At 40.1% G+C, this 17,934-nt stretch overlaps 1 protein-coding gene across 1 annotated transcript in view; it reads left to right on the top strand.

The window, feature by feature from the left end:
- Positions 1-17,934, top strand: part of thada (THADA armadillo repeat containing) — a 91,828-nt gene that overhangs the window by 21,549 nt on the left and 52,345 nt on the right. The window contains 5 exon segments of the mRNA XM_038737680.1: positions 3,783-3,905; positions 4,366-4,488; positions 4,959-5,050; positions 10,594-10,683; positions 15,738-15,869. Coding sequence (XP_038593608.1) covers positions 3,783-3,905; positions 4,366-4,488; positions 4,959-5,050; positions 10,594-10,683; positions 15,738-15,869 — 560 coding nt within the window.

The following is a 17,934-nucleotide window of genomic DNA, read 5'->3' as shown; positions in this document are numbered from 1 at the left end:
CCTCAAAAAAATCAAACCCTCTCTGAACATAGTGATCCTTTGGTGCTGTTCAAGACACAGTTTTGGATTTCTCAGGTTTGCGTCATTGCTGTATTTATCCCAGGAGATCATAGTTTAGGCAGAACAGGCTGTGTTATGTCAATTCTGCTGTAATTTGCTGGATTTAGGTAAATAAAAATGACTGCCATTTGCAATGTGAGTTCTGAAAATCAGAAATAAGTAAGTAAATCTTTATATAGTATCTTTTTTAACACTGTCCAGAGAGGGTTAGATTCAGTAAACAAATGTGACCACAGGTTACAAAGTGCTTGACATCAATATCAAGCACAAACACCTAAATTAAAAAGCTCATACAAGAGAAAAAACATTTAAAAAGCCATACTCGTACACAAACATACAAACGCAATGCACATACAACACAGTAAGCAAACAGCAACTTGACACCACAAAGAGCACATTATTGGAAGTGGAAGAAAAGCTAACCTAAAGAAGTGGGATTTTAAATGTTGTTTGAAACAGTCAACAGACTCAGCTGATCTAATGGGAGTGGGGAGATCATTCCAGAGTCTGGGTGCAGGATGTCTCTGGTTTTATGTATGGCGTGCAGTATAGCCAACGGGTTTTGATTGGATGACCTAAGAGACCGCTCAGTGGTGTATGGGCTTAGCTCGGAAATGTAGGCAGGAGTTAAGCCATGTAATGCCTTAGAAGTGGTTAAAATTTTGATTGAACTTTACTGGCTGCAAGTCTGAAACAGAATTAAACCAGTTTGTTTGGTTTTAATTGAGGATCAAATATTCCCAGACTCCTAGAGTTTGGTTTGACATGAGAGGCAAGTGGGCCAATATACTGGAAAAGTGAAGAGCAGCTAAACAGTTGCGGGGTGTGTCTATGTTGCTGAAATCATGGTTTTACCGAAACAGAAAGTTGACTCTTAACAAAGCAGTTTCAGTACTATTTTCGGCAAAAGCCAGATTGGAATATATCAAAATATTATTCCCTTTAACAACTTGAAGGAGGTGCTCAGCGCAGCTGGACACAGGCTGTCTTAAATTGATCAGGGACACAAACGGAGGGGTTTTTGGGCTTTATTTAATAGGAAGTTGAAGATGGAGACAGGAAATGTGGGGTTGAGCATGGTAATAAGGGCAAACTAAGTAAATATGGAACATTACTAGATCAGAAGAAGAGAGGGGGGGACACAGTGTTGATACTTTTGATTTTATTGCCAAAAATTTATATAGTTTGCTCTCTTTAGTTGGGGTGGCAGAGAAAGCAGCAGCTTCCTTTATTTTCTGATTGAGCAAAGCTCCTTCATGTGAAGAAAATGGACATTAAGTTTTGTCTTTTTCTAGCTGCGCTTGGCCCTCCTGCAGTCTGCCTCCTACACGAATGGAATAATTTATCCACGGGATGCTGCAACCAACCTGGTTGTAATAGGTTCATTGGCATTTATAGCCAAGGAGCACAAGTTATTGATTTCATTGACCAGATAATTCATGTTAGAAGGCTTTATTGGGCTATTACATAAATCAGAGGAGATAGATGAGAACTTTTAGAGCGGACTGATTATTAAAAATGCAGGAACATACTGTTTGCTTCAGAATGTGAGACGTTGCCTGGATGGAGGAGTCACATATAATAAATTTGTTATCAGATACAAGGTCTGTCAATGAGAGGGAGTTCATAGTCAGGCCTAAAGTACATATGAGATCAAGGGTGTGGCCTCGTTTGTGAGTCAAACCAGAGATATGCTGCACCAGGCTGAATGAGTAAGTCATTTTGACAGTTGACTTTAAACATAAAGATGTGTTTACAGTTGTGTCAAATAGTTGCTGTAAGCAACAGCAAGGCCTCTGCCACCTTTGGCACAATACAAATTCTAATCCACTTTCAACTGTAACATGAGGTCATGTGATTGTTAAGGTTACAGTTTGGTCAAAATTAAGTTTATCATATGGAATGTGTTGCATGGACATAGTGAGGGTTATGGTTCGTGAATGAATGTTGGAAAGTTCTCAGAGGGTTAGTAATAGAAACCCTGTGTGTGTGTGTGCTCCTGTTTACTCCTAAAAGTAGTGCAATCAACAGTTCTTGGCGTGCTACTGGAGCACTCATGCTGGAAGAACATTGAGTTTCTTATTCCATCCGTCTTTTTTTTGTTTTTACTCACTGACTTGCATGAACACACAACACACACACACACACAATGTCCTTTGATTGACCCCTCTTGGTAGTCACCAGTCCCACACACTTGTAACAATGTACTAACCTACCTTAACACTTGACTGACTCAGTCTGTTATTCAGCCACAGTTTGCCTACCCACTTCCTCTGATTACTGATATTAAAACTAGACATGACAGATTTCATCAGAGTAATTTATGGAGTGGGGTTGCTCATTCTTGTGGTTGTGGGTATGAAACGCATGGCTGCGCCTGCTGACATCCCTTTGTTTATATACCAGACATGTGCGTTGGCTAAAAAATGTCTGAAATCTTTGAACTAGCTTAACCTTGAAGTTTTAAATTTCACTTTCATGGCAGTGTCCTCATGCTTATCCTGGGTAATTTATGGGACTTTATGGGAATTATCTGCTTGTTAAATGCTGTTTGCAATGCAAAATGCATTCCTGTTGCCTACCGGAAACGCTTCGAATTAAAAGATATGACAGCTGAAGTTGATGGTATAGTTAAGTGAGAGAAGAAAAGAAGAGTAGTAGGGCCGAGCCATTATACAAAAACAAATATGGATTACTTAAGATGAGGATGAATGGAGATGGAGAGACAGCGAAGAAAAGATGAAGGAGAAAGAGTGGAAGATGTCTGGGAGAGGCAAAATTCGACACCTTGGCAGAGCTCTGGGCTGCATTCCTTCACACAGAAAGACAGAGTCAGATCCGGGAAGGCTGGCTCCTGCTTTCGTCTCATACTGGTCTGGACCGACCTGGGACAGACTTCATAGGAGCCCTCCTCTTCCTCTTTACCGTCCTCCATCCCAGCCCCCCAAGAGTTCATAAGATCCAGACAGTGCCTCCTCCTCATCTCCTCCCTACTTCCATCTCTCCATCCCTCCCAGGCCTAACTCTTAACCATAACCCAGGCCAGACACACAGCTGGCTCCCATCAGCTCTCACAGTGAGATAACTCCTGTCTCACACAGCAGCCAATTGCTGTCACCCCCTCTCTCCTACATTCCCATCTCCCACCCCTGCCACATATAAGTGATGTCATTCAGTGAAGTTATCAGTATAGGCAAACTTGTAATGTAATGTAATCGTATAGCTGGGTCTTTATGTGATGACAGTGAATGAATAAAATACTGACTTGACAGTAGTTCATGTGGCTTGTAATGAATAAGTTGGCTCTATCTGTTAAATTGTATACCATACAGTATTTTGTAATGGCTGTTAACATAAGGTAGATGAAAGCTTTTCATGGCATCAGAGGGAGGTGCTTAAAAGTGATATCCGTTAGGCCCGAAGGCTAAAAATTAAAAAATGGGGGGGGTGGAGTTGCATTGTGGGTAATGGAAGACGAATGCGTGGAATATCACACAATATATAATATAATAGATCAGACAATATCCTTGGTTCTGCTGCATCGATTTTGATCCTGGGTCTGACAGCGTTACAGTAGTGTAGCGCAAAATAGGTGGAGTACTCTCTTAACAAAACCAAAATCCGGTGAAGAAACAGAAATATAGTAGTGTCTCTGACATGCACATGTGTTGTAAACACTCACACTGACCTGTTTTTTTTTTTGTTTGTTTTCACTTCTGCAGGCTCTGCTCTCCTCTGAACCCAAGTCATCCAGTTGCAGCCTGTTGAAAATGACGATGAGAGAACTGATCGCTTTGGCCATGCCCTCTTCTAACAGGAACACTGACAGCTCCACTGTTCCTCAGGTATGATCACCCATCAGAGTCCTATATCTAGTCAAACCTTACCTGGGATAGCTTCTTTCATGAGCACACTGCTTGACTTTCATCCCACTTTGACCTCGTAAAGTTTGCTTTACTTCTTCTGTAACCAAGCATTATGAAACACAGGTTAGACATTTCAAATGTTCAAGTGGGGTTTTCAAAACTGTAGGCAGTCAGTGTAGTATTGATCAATTGTGAAAATTTAACAAACTGCATCCTACCCATCATAATGGTGGAGGGTGGCACAGAGGTTAGTTAGTTAGGAAGTTAGTTTGGAACCGCAGCCAAATGGTGTTATATTTTGGCCGTTACTTGAAGATTGTCTACCAGCCTCACCAGGAGGTAAATCTTGTTGATGTTTTTGATGAATGAATAATGGTCTTTGTCATAGCGTGATTTGTAACGTGATAATTCTTAATGTGGTCTGTTTACCTCGCCACAGGTCCATGCTCTGAACATCCTCAGGGCTCTGTACAGGGACACTCGTCTGGGGGAAAACATCATTCCCTTCGTCTCAGATGGAATGCAGGCGGCCGTGCTGGGCTTCACCTCTCCTGTTTGGGCAGTGAGTTTCGACTCCTATTCTACCTCTGTTGTTTAAATTAGATTAACACGCACCAACAACATTCCTGTTTTTCACTCCCAACACCTCTGGGGTGTGTTTCTAATATTTGGCCACCCCATTTATATCAGTGTGGGTACACTAACTATTCAACAGCAGCACATAAACACCACTCTAAAACCGTTTCAACAAAAGCTGAACCTTACAGTCTTCATCAAGGAATTTACTGCAGGGACTGTATTTTTAGCTTGGTCTACCGAAGACACTGCCACTTTTGTGTGCATCTGATGCAGGGTGTGACATGATGACAAAGTAGTACATTTTTCTTGTCATACTGACGTTCATATTAGCTCTGTTACTTTTCCAGTGTCAAATGCATATACTCACTCTTTCTCTCTGTCTCTCTCTCTCTCTGTCTATCTGTCTCTCTCTTCTGTCCTCCTTCCCTCTGTTTTTGTTCTTTTGTTTCCCAGGTGAGGAACTCCTCCACTCTTCTCTTCAGCACTCTGATCACAAGGATCTTTGGAGTAAAGAAAGGGAAGGACGAGCACTCAAAAAAGAATAGGTCTGCTGCTTCTCCCTCTCTTAATAATGCTCTACCAGTTCACGTTTACTGCCATGTGCATCGGTGCAGAATGAGCTGCTAACATTTGCACGAGGGAAGTAGTAAATCAGTGGTTATCAGTCATCTATGCGTAAAAATAAATTCCATTAGTCACAATTACTAGTACAAAAAAAGTTATCCGCAAAAAGCAAATGTGGCCTTAAATACTGTATATTTCATACCACAAGACAAGGGGAATTCAATCAGTTTGTTGAAGTAATTCCATTTAGTTTCCTGTGCAGTTTCACTTTTAGTTTATCCTTTTTCCCACATGTTTTAAGAACTAAATTATTTCAGACTCGAGCGAGACTGTCAAGCATAGAATATAATAAATTTATATTTTTGTAGGACATCAGCAGTCAGCAAAGGAAGCAAACTCTTTAGAATAAACATTTAGAGTACTTAAACACAAGGTAAAAAGAAGCACATGTGTATTAACAGTGGTGTTAATACACCTCCAGGGGACACTGTTGTAACACCACTCTGACTGAACTGCAGGTTTCAAGCTACTCAAACCCAGTGCCGATTATTGCTTGTGGAGATGCAGGTCTCCATTGTTACATGTCTGGTCTTATGAGGGCCGGAAATGTTCACCGATGTCACATCTGTGAGCAATATGGTCGGAAATACAAAAATGTTTGTCTCACAATTTTGGAATGTTCTTGTCTTCCACTGGAAAAATAGCTGAAACAGCATCTGGACTTTAGACCATGGGGCACTAAAGGTGTCTGTATTGACATCCAATATGATTATGATGATTGATTATGATGATATTAATGAAATGATGAAAGTTTTAATAAAAGGGCAGATCAATAATCATGTTTAAAGTGGATAAACAGATTCTCTGGTGTGTTGTTGGTGTGTGATAAACAGCCCTCTATTGGTAACAGTTTTTTTATTTTGGGAAAAAACAATGCAGATGATGATTTCCTTAAAAATTTTCATGGTGAAAGTGTTCAGAAAATTAGAAACGTACACAACTTAAAGCCACAAACCTGTCTTGCAAATAATAATCTTGTTTGAGGTGTGCAAATGAGGAATCTGTTTTGAGGTTCAACTTTCTCAGTTTTAGTTGGAAGGGTCCGTTGTGAGTCCTGCTGTGCTGTCAAGGATTGTTTGAAAAATTATGGTTTGTTTTTGAGGTTTCTGGAAAAAGAGTGTTTAATTTATAACAGACTCCCAATGCCTTGTCAAAGAACCATCCAAGTAAGTTTGGAAACATTGATAGTGAAAATGATAGCAGACCTGAGTCAAATGTTTTCTCCACATACATTTTATGATTTGTTCTTTCCAACGTAGACTCAGGATGGGTGCAGTTGAGCACCAGATGCTACAACAGGTTTAGTATTTGATGCTTTAGTAGACACATTTCCCCCCCAAAATGCATGTCTTATTTGCCGGCATTGTACAAAACAAATAAATAGGTTTGTTTCTAGACACACGAAATGTCTTTTCAACATGTTGTGACACAATGAAATCCATAGATAGTTAGAAAGATACATAGCAAGAAAAACAAACTTAAAAGAACTATCACCCAAATATGACCCAGCAAGTACAGAAAGCTGGACTCCATGGAATCTGACCTTTTAGTTTTTTTGACATGAACAATCACAGAGCACAGCATTGTGTTGTATGTTGTTCACGACCATCATGCTAAATAATTGCTATGTAATTAAATTTCAGTTTTTAGCCATGCCAATGGCCTTTTTGCTCAGTTAACTTTTCTATCAGTTCAAAATTTCAATTTGTCCAAACCTTTGGTATATGTAAATGCTCTGTATTTGTATAGCGCCTTTCTAGTCTTTGCTCAGTGCTTTTTACACTACATCGCATTCACCATTCACACACTGAGCCTAAGTGCTCAAACGCAAACTAACATTCACACACATACACTGGTAGAAAAGCCACAAGGAGCAATTCGGTGTTCAGTATCTTACCCAAGGACACTTCGACATGCAGCCTGGAATCTTTCGACCAATGGGCAACCATTATCAGTGCCTGACCCAACCACTGACATTAAACCGCTTCAGCTGTACTTTGTGTTTAGCGCTATTTAGTGAATGTTAGCTTGCTAACACACTAAACTAAGATGCTAAACATGGTAAACATTATATCCCCTGAACACCAGCATGTTAGCATGCTCACATTAGTATGCTGAGATGCCCTTCAACTCATGTGATGGATGGTAGAGATGGGAAAGATTTCCATGTTAATGTGCTATAAAGATGGTTTTATGATTATTGAGTTGTTGGTGTTAGGATTAAAATACTTTGCCTTGACAATATAACACCATATCCATTACATTTGAGATTAATTACACTGAATAACAGTCTTCAGCTGATGTGAGGCATCCATATTGCTTACATATTAGTAATTGCCAAGTCGGATGTATGGAATCTATCAAAAGAAATCACTTCCCAGACGTAATTACGACTTGCGTTAGCCTTGTCATGCTAAGCTAGTCTAACCATTTCCCAACTCCAGCTCTGTATTTTATGTTGACAAAAATGGTGAACATGACTAATTCCTCACTGAGCTGTTAGCATGGCTCCAGACTATAGACTTATTCTTGTTATACCTGTCAGCTCACTGCTATCTTGAAATGCAAATACGCAAAGTGGCCTTGTACACCTTGAAGCCGTAATGTATAAAACTGTTGATATCTTACTGGCCGCTGTTAACAGTATTCGGTAGTATTTAGAGCATATTAAAACAAACTTGAGCAATAATGTGCTTGTACTGTTTGGCTGTAGGACAACATGATAGTTGTAGTGAGGTCTATATTGAGCTCAGAAGTGATTTGTTACCCCACAGATAATCCAGGGTAAAGTTTCACAGGGCTTTGGGCCCTGCTCCAGGAAGCTCTGTCTCTATTCTCTTTACTATATTTCTATTGGCTGATGCACTGAAGGCCTCTGAATGCTCTAACCCAAGCCAAGGCTGCTCCTGTTTATCTTGTCTGCTCTCAGTTGTGGTGTTAGTCTGCTGACCCTCCCTTTGTATAATTTTCTCCCCCTCCTCTTGTCTGCTGCTTTCTTTCTTATTATTACTGTGTGGGGTGACTTTTTTTTTTTTTTATATGCATGTGGGAGAGTTTGTGTGCTACGATTAATTTCAAATAGAAGAATTTATGTACATGTTGATCTTTTAATATTTTGTAGTTTAGCAATCATTATTTTTATGTTACACTAGTGCTATTGTAGCATGCCAGTAAATCTAATTGTATTGACTTGAAATTGGTACAGAACTGTGCGTGTATGAGCAGGAAAGCTGTAACTCATTTATAGTTGTGTCTTTAGGAGTTTGTCTTTTCCACAGTCTGTCTGGTCTCTCTTATTACCATGATTTTATGGTTGTGATCTTTGGGAGCAGAAAATGCATTGAGACAGCTTGTCCACTCTAATATTTGGCTGTGTATGTGTAAGGGCCTCTTGGTCCACTGAAGCTGGAGCATAAACACATTTCCCTCTCACACAAACCAGTTTATTTACAGCAGTGTGTGTATTTGTGTGTTTGGGAAGACTAAGCTTCTTGCTGTCTGTGGGAATTTCAGCTGTGTATTTTACATAGTTACTCGAATCCAGACTCATTGTTTGCTTGTGGATCATCGTTCCACTAAGCCCAGACACAGATTTCTCCCCTCCATGACCGCGCGGATTGATGTCGATCCGATAGCATTGCTGAGATAAATGCAACTGTAAACAAAGCTGACAGAGCGAAGATTTCTCTTTGCATTCCAACCAGGCCAGCTTTATCAAGCCTCCGTCAGCTTCTTTCTTTGCACTACACGCAAAAATGTCCATGTCAAGAACATTTAAGTGCTTAAAAAAAAACAAGAAAGCTACACACTCAAAGCTCTTTTTAAACATTTATTTAAATTTATATAGATCAACATTTGTCAAACAGCCTTTTGCAGCCCTTCAGAATCTTTATAAGTTGAAATAAATACATGCTTTCCCTCTGTTTTGTCTTTTATAAGCAGCAAGGCACCTCAGCAACCTATTATCAGTGGTGTATAAAATGTTTTAGTTAAGCAGTGCCAAAACAAAATATACTCCATTACAAAAAAGGTCATTAGAATGTTAGTACTGATACAGTGATGTCTAGGCAGCATTCTACTGTTACAGTTGGTCAAGGTGGAGTTTTAACTACTTTATATACAGAAAGCTAGTTTATTCCAGTTGTTCCCAACCTAGGGGCCGTGCCCATCCAAAGTTATCTCTAATCATTTGTGTTTCATTTGCCTCAAAGGTATTGTAGCTTTTATGAGTGTGCGCACACAGCTGTGAGCCCCTAAACATGACCGGGCTTTCTCACCTCTCTCGTCCTTTGTGACCTTTACCCCTTTTACCCCATCTAATCTGCTTCGACACAACCTCTGACCTTTATTCTCCAGGCAGCCGATAGATAGACTCTCATTAGAGAGTGCAGAGGAGGGAGGGGAGAACTCACACTCTTATATAATAAACTCAGCCCTGCATTTGCACACGCATAACGTGGACATCAAACCTTTAGGGACACTTTGGGATATTTATGTTTCTTAGATTGTTTTTGCATGTGTTTCCTTATGGAGTACATTCACTTATCCTCACATTTGGGGTGTGTGTGTGTGTGTCAGGTCACAAGAGGTGAGGAGTGTGTCATATCCTGGTTGAAAGGGGTTTTAAAAGCTACACCGATGACTCACTTTCCTACCATGACAGTGCCTGCCTGCTGCTAACTTGAACCAGGTCCTGTGTGTGTGTGTGTGTGTGTGTGTGTGTGTGTGTGTGTGTGTGTGTGTGTGTGTGTTAGTCCAGAATCAGTGGCAGTCGTGACTGAAGCAGTATGCGATCTCTCCAGTCTTGTGATCATGTGTTTGGCAGACCAGACCTCTTCCCTTAAGGAGCGACTTGATTTAGACGGGCAGAGTTAAATAAAAACTTTATTGGCCCTGAGGCTGAATGGCGGTTGCAGCAGCAAGACCGCCGGTGTTAAATATAAAGTTTGTCATTTTATTGACACTTGTGTATGTGTGTGAGTGAGTACACACGTGACTGTAGCACATGGCGCAGTATGTGTGCGTACAGTGTTTGTTTCTTGCTGCAGCAGAGTAAGCAAACATAAAGGCTGGACTTGTTTTAGGTAGAGAGTATCTGGCACAAGGCCATCTCCTTATCAGAACTTCACAACATTTGATTAGAGCCACTCACACCGTGATTTCGCCTAGTTTGTGTCTTGCTGTTTCTTGTTATGTCACTCTTATGGAGGGAGAGGATTTGGAACATGGCGGTGGCTTTTTAGTGCAGTTAAGAATAAGAACCACTACTATAAACTACACAGCCCCCAAAGTTGCAAAACATCATGCTGTTTTATTTTGTGTGCATAAGATTTAATGCAAGATTTAGGACTTCAGAAACAGTCAGTTTGATAATCCTAATTTCTCTGGGTTTATGCCTATGTGCTCTTTTTATTTTTTAAAGTTCGTCCCCTTTCTGTTTCTCTTCTTCTGTCTGTCCCCTCAGGATGACGGGCCGAGAGTTTTTCACCCGTTTTCCAGCTCTCTATCCGTTCCTTCTGAACCAGCTGGAGGAGGCTGCAGCCACGGTGGAAAGGTGAGGTGCTCCTCCTTACTCGCACACATGCACGCTCCACATTCAGCCCTTGCCATGGCTTTTCACACTTCCTTGATCCCTTTTATAGGTTTAATTTTACTTCCGTTGAAGCCATACGAGGGAGCTTTTTTGTTTTCCTAAGCTGATTAAGCAGGGGTGCTTTGGTGTTGGGAGGCTTCCTGGAGTAACAAGGAGGATAAAGGGAAGTTAGTGACCCTCTTTGTCAGTCCTAAAACTATGGGTTTTTTTAAGTGCTAACATGAACTATTTTTTACGTAAGTTGCATTGCCCTAGATTGAGTTCTTGTGTGGGCCTTTTTTTTTTTTTAAAGTATCACTTGCTCAGCTGACAGACTGTTTGCTCAAAGCACAAGGCTTTACGACCAAATAAAGTAAATGTCTTGTTGAGATTTAGTTTTGTTTTTTGCAATGGGGAGTTGAGTCCATTGAGGTTCATTGGCCTTATCTTTTTTTTTTTGCTTGGCCCAAACTCCCTTTTTAAAAGCATTTGAGTTGTCCAACAGCTCCCCAGGCAGCCTTATCTTAATATGGCTCCAATTAATTGAATGCTTTTTCAGACGGGCTCTTTCACAATTCCCCTCACTCCCTTCGACCCTTGTTAAAACATTTGCAAATTTCCCACGGAACCAGATCTCGGCTCTCTGACTTCTCACATCATTTCAGTGTATTGCGCCACCCAAACAGACCAACCACACCTCACTGTAGCAATACACAGCAGGACAGGAGGTAAGGGAGCTGTTGTTAGTTGCCTTAGAGAGTCTTGTGGAAATTACAGTAAAAGTGCATTTCCAAAATAGGTCAGAATAGAAATGAGATTTGGAACTATCAGTCCAGTGTAAGTAAGTGATCAAAAAAACACAGGCAGACATACAGGTGTTTGGAAGTAGTATTTGAAGTGCAAAAATGCACATACGTGCACACAGAGAAAAAGCGAACAAAAGGAGATAGATAGCGTGTTTTGAGCCCTGTGCTTTTCCTCAGGCAGCAGTCATTGCTGTAACATGTACAGAAGGCAAGAATGAAAAGTGTTGCCTATCTGCATGTTATCTTACAATCTGGATGATTTTAATAGCAGGCCATTATGCATCTAGTCTTGTGTGCCAGTTTTCATAATATTTTTTGGTCTAAAAAACAATACATAATTATCTTTGGATGGACTCTATTTCCACTCTGTGTATTGATTTTTCATTATATACATGCTATACCTACCCTCACCCCTTCCACTTCTGAACCAAGAGATGCATTAACACAGACATACGGATACAATACACACACAAAATACAGACAAATTGTGCATCATACTGCATGATGCATTTATGTAGTATACCCATACATACATGTAGCTGTTCCTACCGATACGTGAAATAATGACACATCACATATCATATAAAGTGTGTCACACACAGATCTGCGCATGCACGTGCACACAGCCATACGCATAATCATATAGGTACAACCGATTGCTACAACAGAATTTACAGTGCCTGCAATGGCTAAGCATATCCTGGATCAGTGTGTGTTATTGAGCAACACCTTGGATCAGGGCACAGAACAAGACGTATACGTCAGGACTGTTACTACTTCACAGTCTGTTGATAATGTTACTTCATTTTTTCTGAATGTTTCAAACAAAGACTCTGGCCATATCTGACACATAGTACCTTTTTAAATACACCGAATTTGATGAATATGCTGGAGCTCTTAGCAGCTAAGGAGGCTGACTTCTTAGTAAGAAAAGTATTCATGCATTTCGAATTCCTGATGTTGTTATCTCAGTGTAGCAAACTTAACCAGGTTTATCTCAAACTATTTCAGATCAGTGCCCACATATTAAACTTCTGTGCAGTGATTTGTTGCAGTATACACTATCTTATCTTCCACTGCCTTCACTTCCAAAGAAAACAGTTTTGATATCATATCCCAAGTACTTTTCTAAACAAAACTGCTGATTTATATGTCTGAGAACTGACTAAATGGAAAGCTTCAGCTTTAGTTTACTGTAGAGCTTCTTTTGTGTCTCTGCTGCTGTGTCCGTTCCACTGCTTTCTAAATGAATAAAAATACCTAAGGTCAGTTTTCTGCTTCCACTCTTTAAAATATGTAAAACAAAAATAACCCCTTTTATCAAACAGTCGAGTACTGGAGATGATTGAGGAGTTTGGGCAGAGAGGACGGACATTCATGGAAGACCTCAACATGGAGTTTGAGAGTGCCCTTAAATGCCACAGAGTCTTTTCTCTTTTTTTTTTGTCCTGTCAAATGTTCCTGCCTCCGGCTGTATCCCAACAAGGCCCAATATGTTTGCAATTCCTCTCCATCTGCCCCCTTCCTGTTTCTCTGACATCACATCCTGTCCCGTTGCGCTTCACTAAATTGTGACACTAACCACATTAGACCAGTTACTAATTGGGCTGCTATTCCATTTCCCATTCGGCCGATCTGTGGCAGTCCCAGCGGATGGTTCTGTGTGTGTTGTTGAATGAAGTAATGAAAAGCACAAGTTGTTTTCGCAGGGGGGGTCTGTTCTGTCTCTGTTCTATGAGATTGACTAATGACAGGGCCCAAAGGACATTTTGCTCTCCTGAGAGACACACACACACAAAAGCAGACCATACATTCTTATATACTTAACACAAAGCTCAACTGCAGATGCTCTCTACATTGCAAACACTGTTTTCCTGATGATATTCCCAAAGATATTGGTTTGATGTTATTTTAGGCATTCATTCATTCACACATGGCTAAAGTAACATTGCTTAAGTTCAAGTGGTTTTATTAACACCAAGGTAACATAAACATCCTCCTACTCCAGCAAATATAATACACACTAAACCTTGGGGAAATTCCCTCAAAGCAGGACAAGAAGGAATAAAACTGTTCTGAAGGCAAAGCATGGCCCTTCACCATCACATTTTAGTAGTTTTCCTTGGTTTGTCACTTGTCTTGTCTGCTTCTCCATTGTCCTCCCTCCTTCCTTTACTGTGAGCGTGTCAGAGTGAAACTGTGAAACCGCTGGCAGAGAAAGACAGTTTCCATTCTGACTCAGATGGCTGTGATGAGATTTGGATAGAGGAGAAGGGAGGGAGGTGAAAAGCTCTGCTCAGGGACAGATGAGGAGATGACTGTGTTGGAGTGTGGGTGGTTTTAGAAATGCAGTGTGCATTAAGGATCTGGAGGAATTTAGGCCAGTTTTATTTTGGTTTGGAAGTTTTGTTATATGTGTCAGCCATTTTAATGTTTGATCCCGATTCCAACAATGGACAGCATACTAGAATTGCAACTGAATTATTTATTTCTCTAACACTGCTATAGCTACAGTATGTCAACAAAGATAACAAAATAAAGGATTTTTTTTTTTTACATTATGGGAAATACACTCACGTTCTTGCTCAGAGTTCGATGAGAAAATTAATTGCGCTAGAATTTAGTATGGTCACTGTGACTACACAAAACTCAAGAATTGACCACATTTCACAGCTGGTCGGATAATGACTCGACACTTTAGACTCAAAGGTCACAGTCATGGTGACTTTAACTCAGCATTTGAAGCTGTAATTATGACAACATGTAACACAGATGTTTAATGGGATACAACGATTAAGTGATGTTTTACACCAAATGTCAAAGGTCTTCTTCACTGAGACGACACAATGTTCTGGAAAAAGACTTTTTACCACTAGCCAACACCATAACTCAGGAGCAGAAGGGGAGAGTGTGACATATTTCACAGTTGGTCAGACACTGAATTGATGACACTTTTGAGTCATTGTGACCTCAAAGTAGGTTTTTATCCGTCATTTAAGATTTAATTAGTTGATTCCAGTTTTTACACACTGGAACAAAACGGTGAGTAAATGATAACAAAACAGTACAGGCTGTCCTCCATCTGGTCCATTCTGCCTTTCACTTACTGCCTCATTCTGAAATTTGAATCATCGTCATCATAAACGAGTTTCACCTACAGGTTATAGAAAGGCTTTGCATCTAAAAATGCCAGGAGAAAACAAAAGCGCCCCACTTTGTGTAGATATACTCTATAAGAATCCATCTTTACAAAGTAATCACGTGTCTAGCATCTATGATAATCCTTCATTACTCAGTTGAACAAACGGGTACTACATATATTATGAGTCTGGACAGACATGGATGTAAACTGGAATTTGACCTTTCGGCGGTAATTCTAGTTTCATTTGTGAATGGAATAAAAAAAACAAATAATATAACATGTTTGTTAGTGAGCTTTAGAGGTGCTGGTAGGTGTACTTTTGTTTACCTTTGAACAGACCCACGCTACTTGTGTCTTCTGCTTCCAGTCTTTATGCTAAGCTTAGCTACTCACCTGCTTGCTCTATCTTCAGAGTTAGTATACAGACATGAGAATAGTATCATTATTATCATCTAACTTTCAGCAAGAAAGCTAATAAATAAGTAGTTCACATGATATAAAAATATCCTTATTATTCAAATAATACATTTTAAAAATCCTTGTCTTTGACCCTTTTACACAAAGGTGACATGCAAGTCAAAAATATATACTTGCATTACTAAAACCATGTATGATAACAACTGAGAATGAATTCTCATACTACATACATCTCTTCCCAGTTGTTTACAACAGCCCTTCACTGACGAAGTAAAGTTTACTTGTATAGCCCAATATCACATACTGTACAGTGTCTTAATAGACTTTATTGGGCAGCATCAGCATAGGTTCCCATGACACTTCTTACAAACTGGCTTGTTTGAAACATACTGAACATTTAAAAAGGCAAGGAGACTAAGGAGATCCCATAGACCGATACTGATGCAAGTCAATGAAACGGGTCAAAAAAAGTGCCAGTCAAGTCATAGACAGTAACTCCACTTCCTACTTGACATATACAGCTGTCACTGATCTAAGGCCGCTCTGTTCGTTACACACTACTGTCACCTGCATATTTCAGGTGATATCAGTGTTGCATTGTTCAAACCTGACTGTGTGTGTGTGTGTGTGTGTGTGTGTGTGTGTGTGTGTGTGTGCGTGCGCACATTTAGCGACAGTGGGCAGGTGAAGCTTCACCCCAGTCTGTTCTTGCTGCTGCTGGTGCTCAGTCGACTCTACCCTTCTCCCATGGATGGATCGTCTTCACCTCTGGGACTCGCTCCTTTCATGCCCTTCATCATTAGGTGGGTGTCAGTGCCACACAAGCATACACATATTCATGTACAATGAATTTTTAGCTGTATTGCCTTCATGTCTTAAAGAAAAATCCATTTAATCACAATGTTTTCGCTTTCATGTGGAAATGGTAAAATCCAGGTGGAATAATAATGTATTAAGAATATATAACATTGATGTAGTTTAAACTGTATATCTACAAAATGGCCCTTGTGTTGAGATTGTTTTGTCCCCATCACGTTTTATAGTATCAGAATGAGTACCCTATGATATCATTGTTTGCAGTGTATTTTCCTGTATAAAAATGGAAGATTATTTCTCTGCTGTTCTTGTGATGTTTGCTTAGAAATACATTATTGTAACGTTCTTATTATGGCCTTCAACGAGAATTTCAGCTCCTTGCTGAGCCCTAAAAGAATCCCAGTAGAGCTGCTCAATGACCAGCGGTACAAAATGTGAATGGGCGTAATGCTGTCCCTCTCTGCAGCTCCTCCCTTGTTTCATCACAATGAATGTGAATGAGTTTTCAGTCCCATTGAATGCTTATATTAAAAAAATAAACCTTAGCATGGGGAATGTTCTGTCAAATCCAAGAAGGTCACCCACCTGTTCTCTTAGCCATGATACGCCTCCTCCTAAACGTTTCTCTGAACCAGTAGTCATTCTAAGTATAGAACAACCACCAAGACAAAACACCTGCAGTCTAAACACTGAAACACTGTGTGTGTGTGGTCTTTTGTTTTTTGTTTGCACAGGTGCTTCTGCATCTTTTAAATGAACTTGTTTGTGTTTTTTACATTGCACTCCCTGAAAATCCAGTTCACTTAACACCACACTGGAAAATTGATTTAAAAAAAAAAAAGTCCTTAGAGTCCGTGTGACGTTGTCTGATTTGTGTTTCTGCACACTTAAGATCAAACACCTGTCTAGTCTGGGTTCAATCAATCAATGATTCATTGAATCTAGTGTATTTTTCACATGTTCATGTCTGCAGCGGGTCTCTGTGTTGTTGCCTGTACTGTCTTGTGTGGCAGTGGTTGATTAGATTGTGACTGCTTTTATCTGAATTCCGCTCAGTGTTTACTAGGGAGTAAACCTTACAGGCGAGTGGGAAACTGCGGTTACAGCCTTCGTTTTATACATTCCTGAGATGGAAAAAGCTACAAATATTATTGGAACACGTTCATCTACAGCACCTGCAAATAAAAGTGAAGCCTCTTACACACACACATTTGTGTTACTGTTCTGACCCTCATTGACTCAATACATTCCCTATCCACAAACCTTTACTTAAACCTAAGTCCTAACACTTCAACTGCCCCTTTACAAAGTGAGGTCTAAAGACACCTGAGACATGAGACACACACAGTAAGAGAGATTGAAATAGCAATAAAGGTATTTCTGAGTTAGTGTTTGTACTGTGCTATTAAAAGAAATCTGGATACCCTATATAGTATATATAGTTCAGATCACTTTTGCAAAGTGTTTTGCAAATGTGTATAAAATAAAACCATGAGAGTCTGGATGGTCGCACAGCAAACACTTTTGGAGTGTTGATGTGGATGTTTTGTGGATAGAAGGCTGGCAATGGCGAGGTAACGTGATCTTCCTCACATGCTACGCTCTCCCAGTGCAACTCGCACTCTCAGGGGAACAGAACCGGGCGTCGACTCAGTGTGTACCAGAGAAGACACAGTCTACGACAAATGTGTCAGATCATGTGTTCAGACAAGCTTTTACATGGCAAAATTTAAAAGCTTTCATGAATGGATTGTTAGGTGTGCAGGAATTATTTCCACTTTTGATTCCCTTTATTGTTTGTAATGTTACTGAGTATGTTGCAAAGTGTGCTGTTTAGTTCCTATGCAGTGTGTAAATTGCCTTAAGATAGTTTATTGAGCTAAAAGCATTAGTTTTTGTCACGGAAGAGGGTGGAGAGGAAGTATTGGGGGGGGGGGCTATGGGGACCTTGAGGTCGGAATGCTCTACTGACTGTTTAGATAACAGCACTTGAGTGTGAGTATTTGTTCACCCATGTGTCTATTGCTGTACGTGTGTTGGTAAATGTTGGTA

Source organism: Micropterus salmoides, unplaced genomic scaffold, assembly GCF_014851395.1.
Source record: "Micropterus salmoides isolate LMB-PRFRI ecotype aquatic unplaced genomic scaffold, ASM1485139v1 Ms_hic_scaffold_22, whole genome shotgun sequence".
Taxonomy (NCBI): domain Eukaryota; kingdom Metazoa; phylum Chordata; class Actinopteri; order Centrarchiformes; family Centrarchidae; genus Micropterus; species Micropterus salmoides.
Note: the sequence above shows the minus strand (reverse complement) of the source record. Positions and strands in the feature narration are given on the sequence as shown.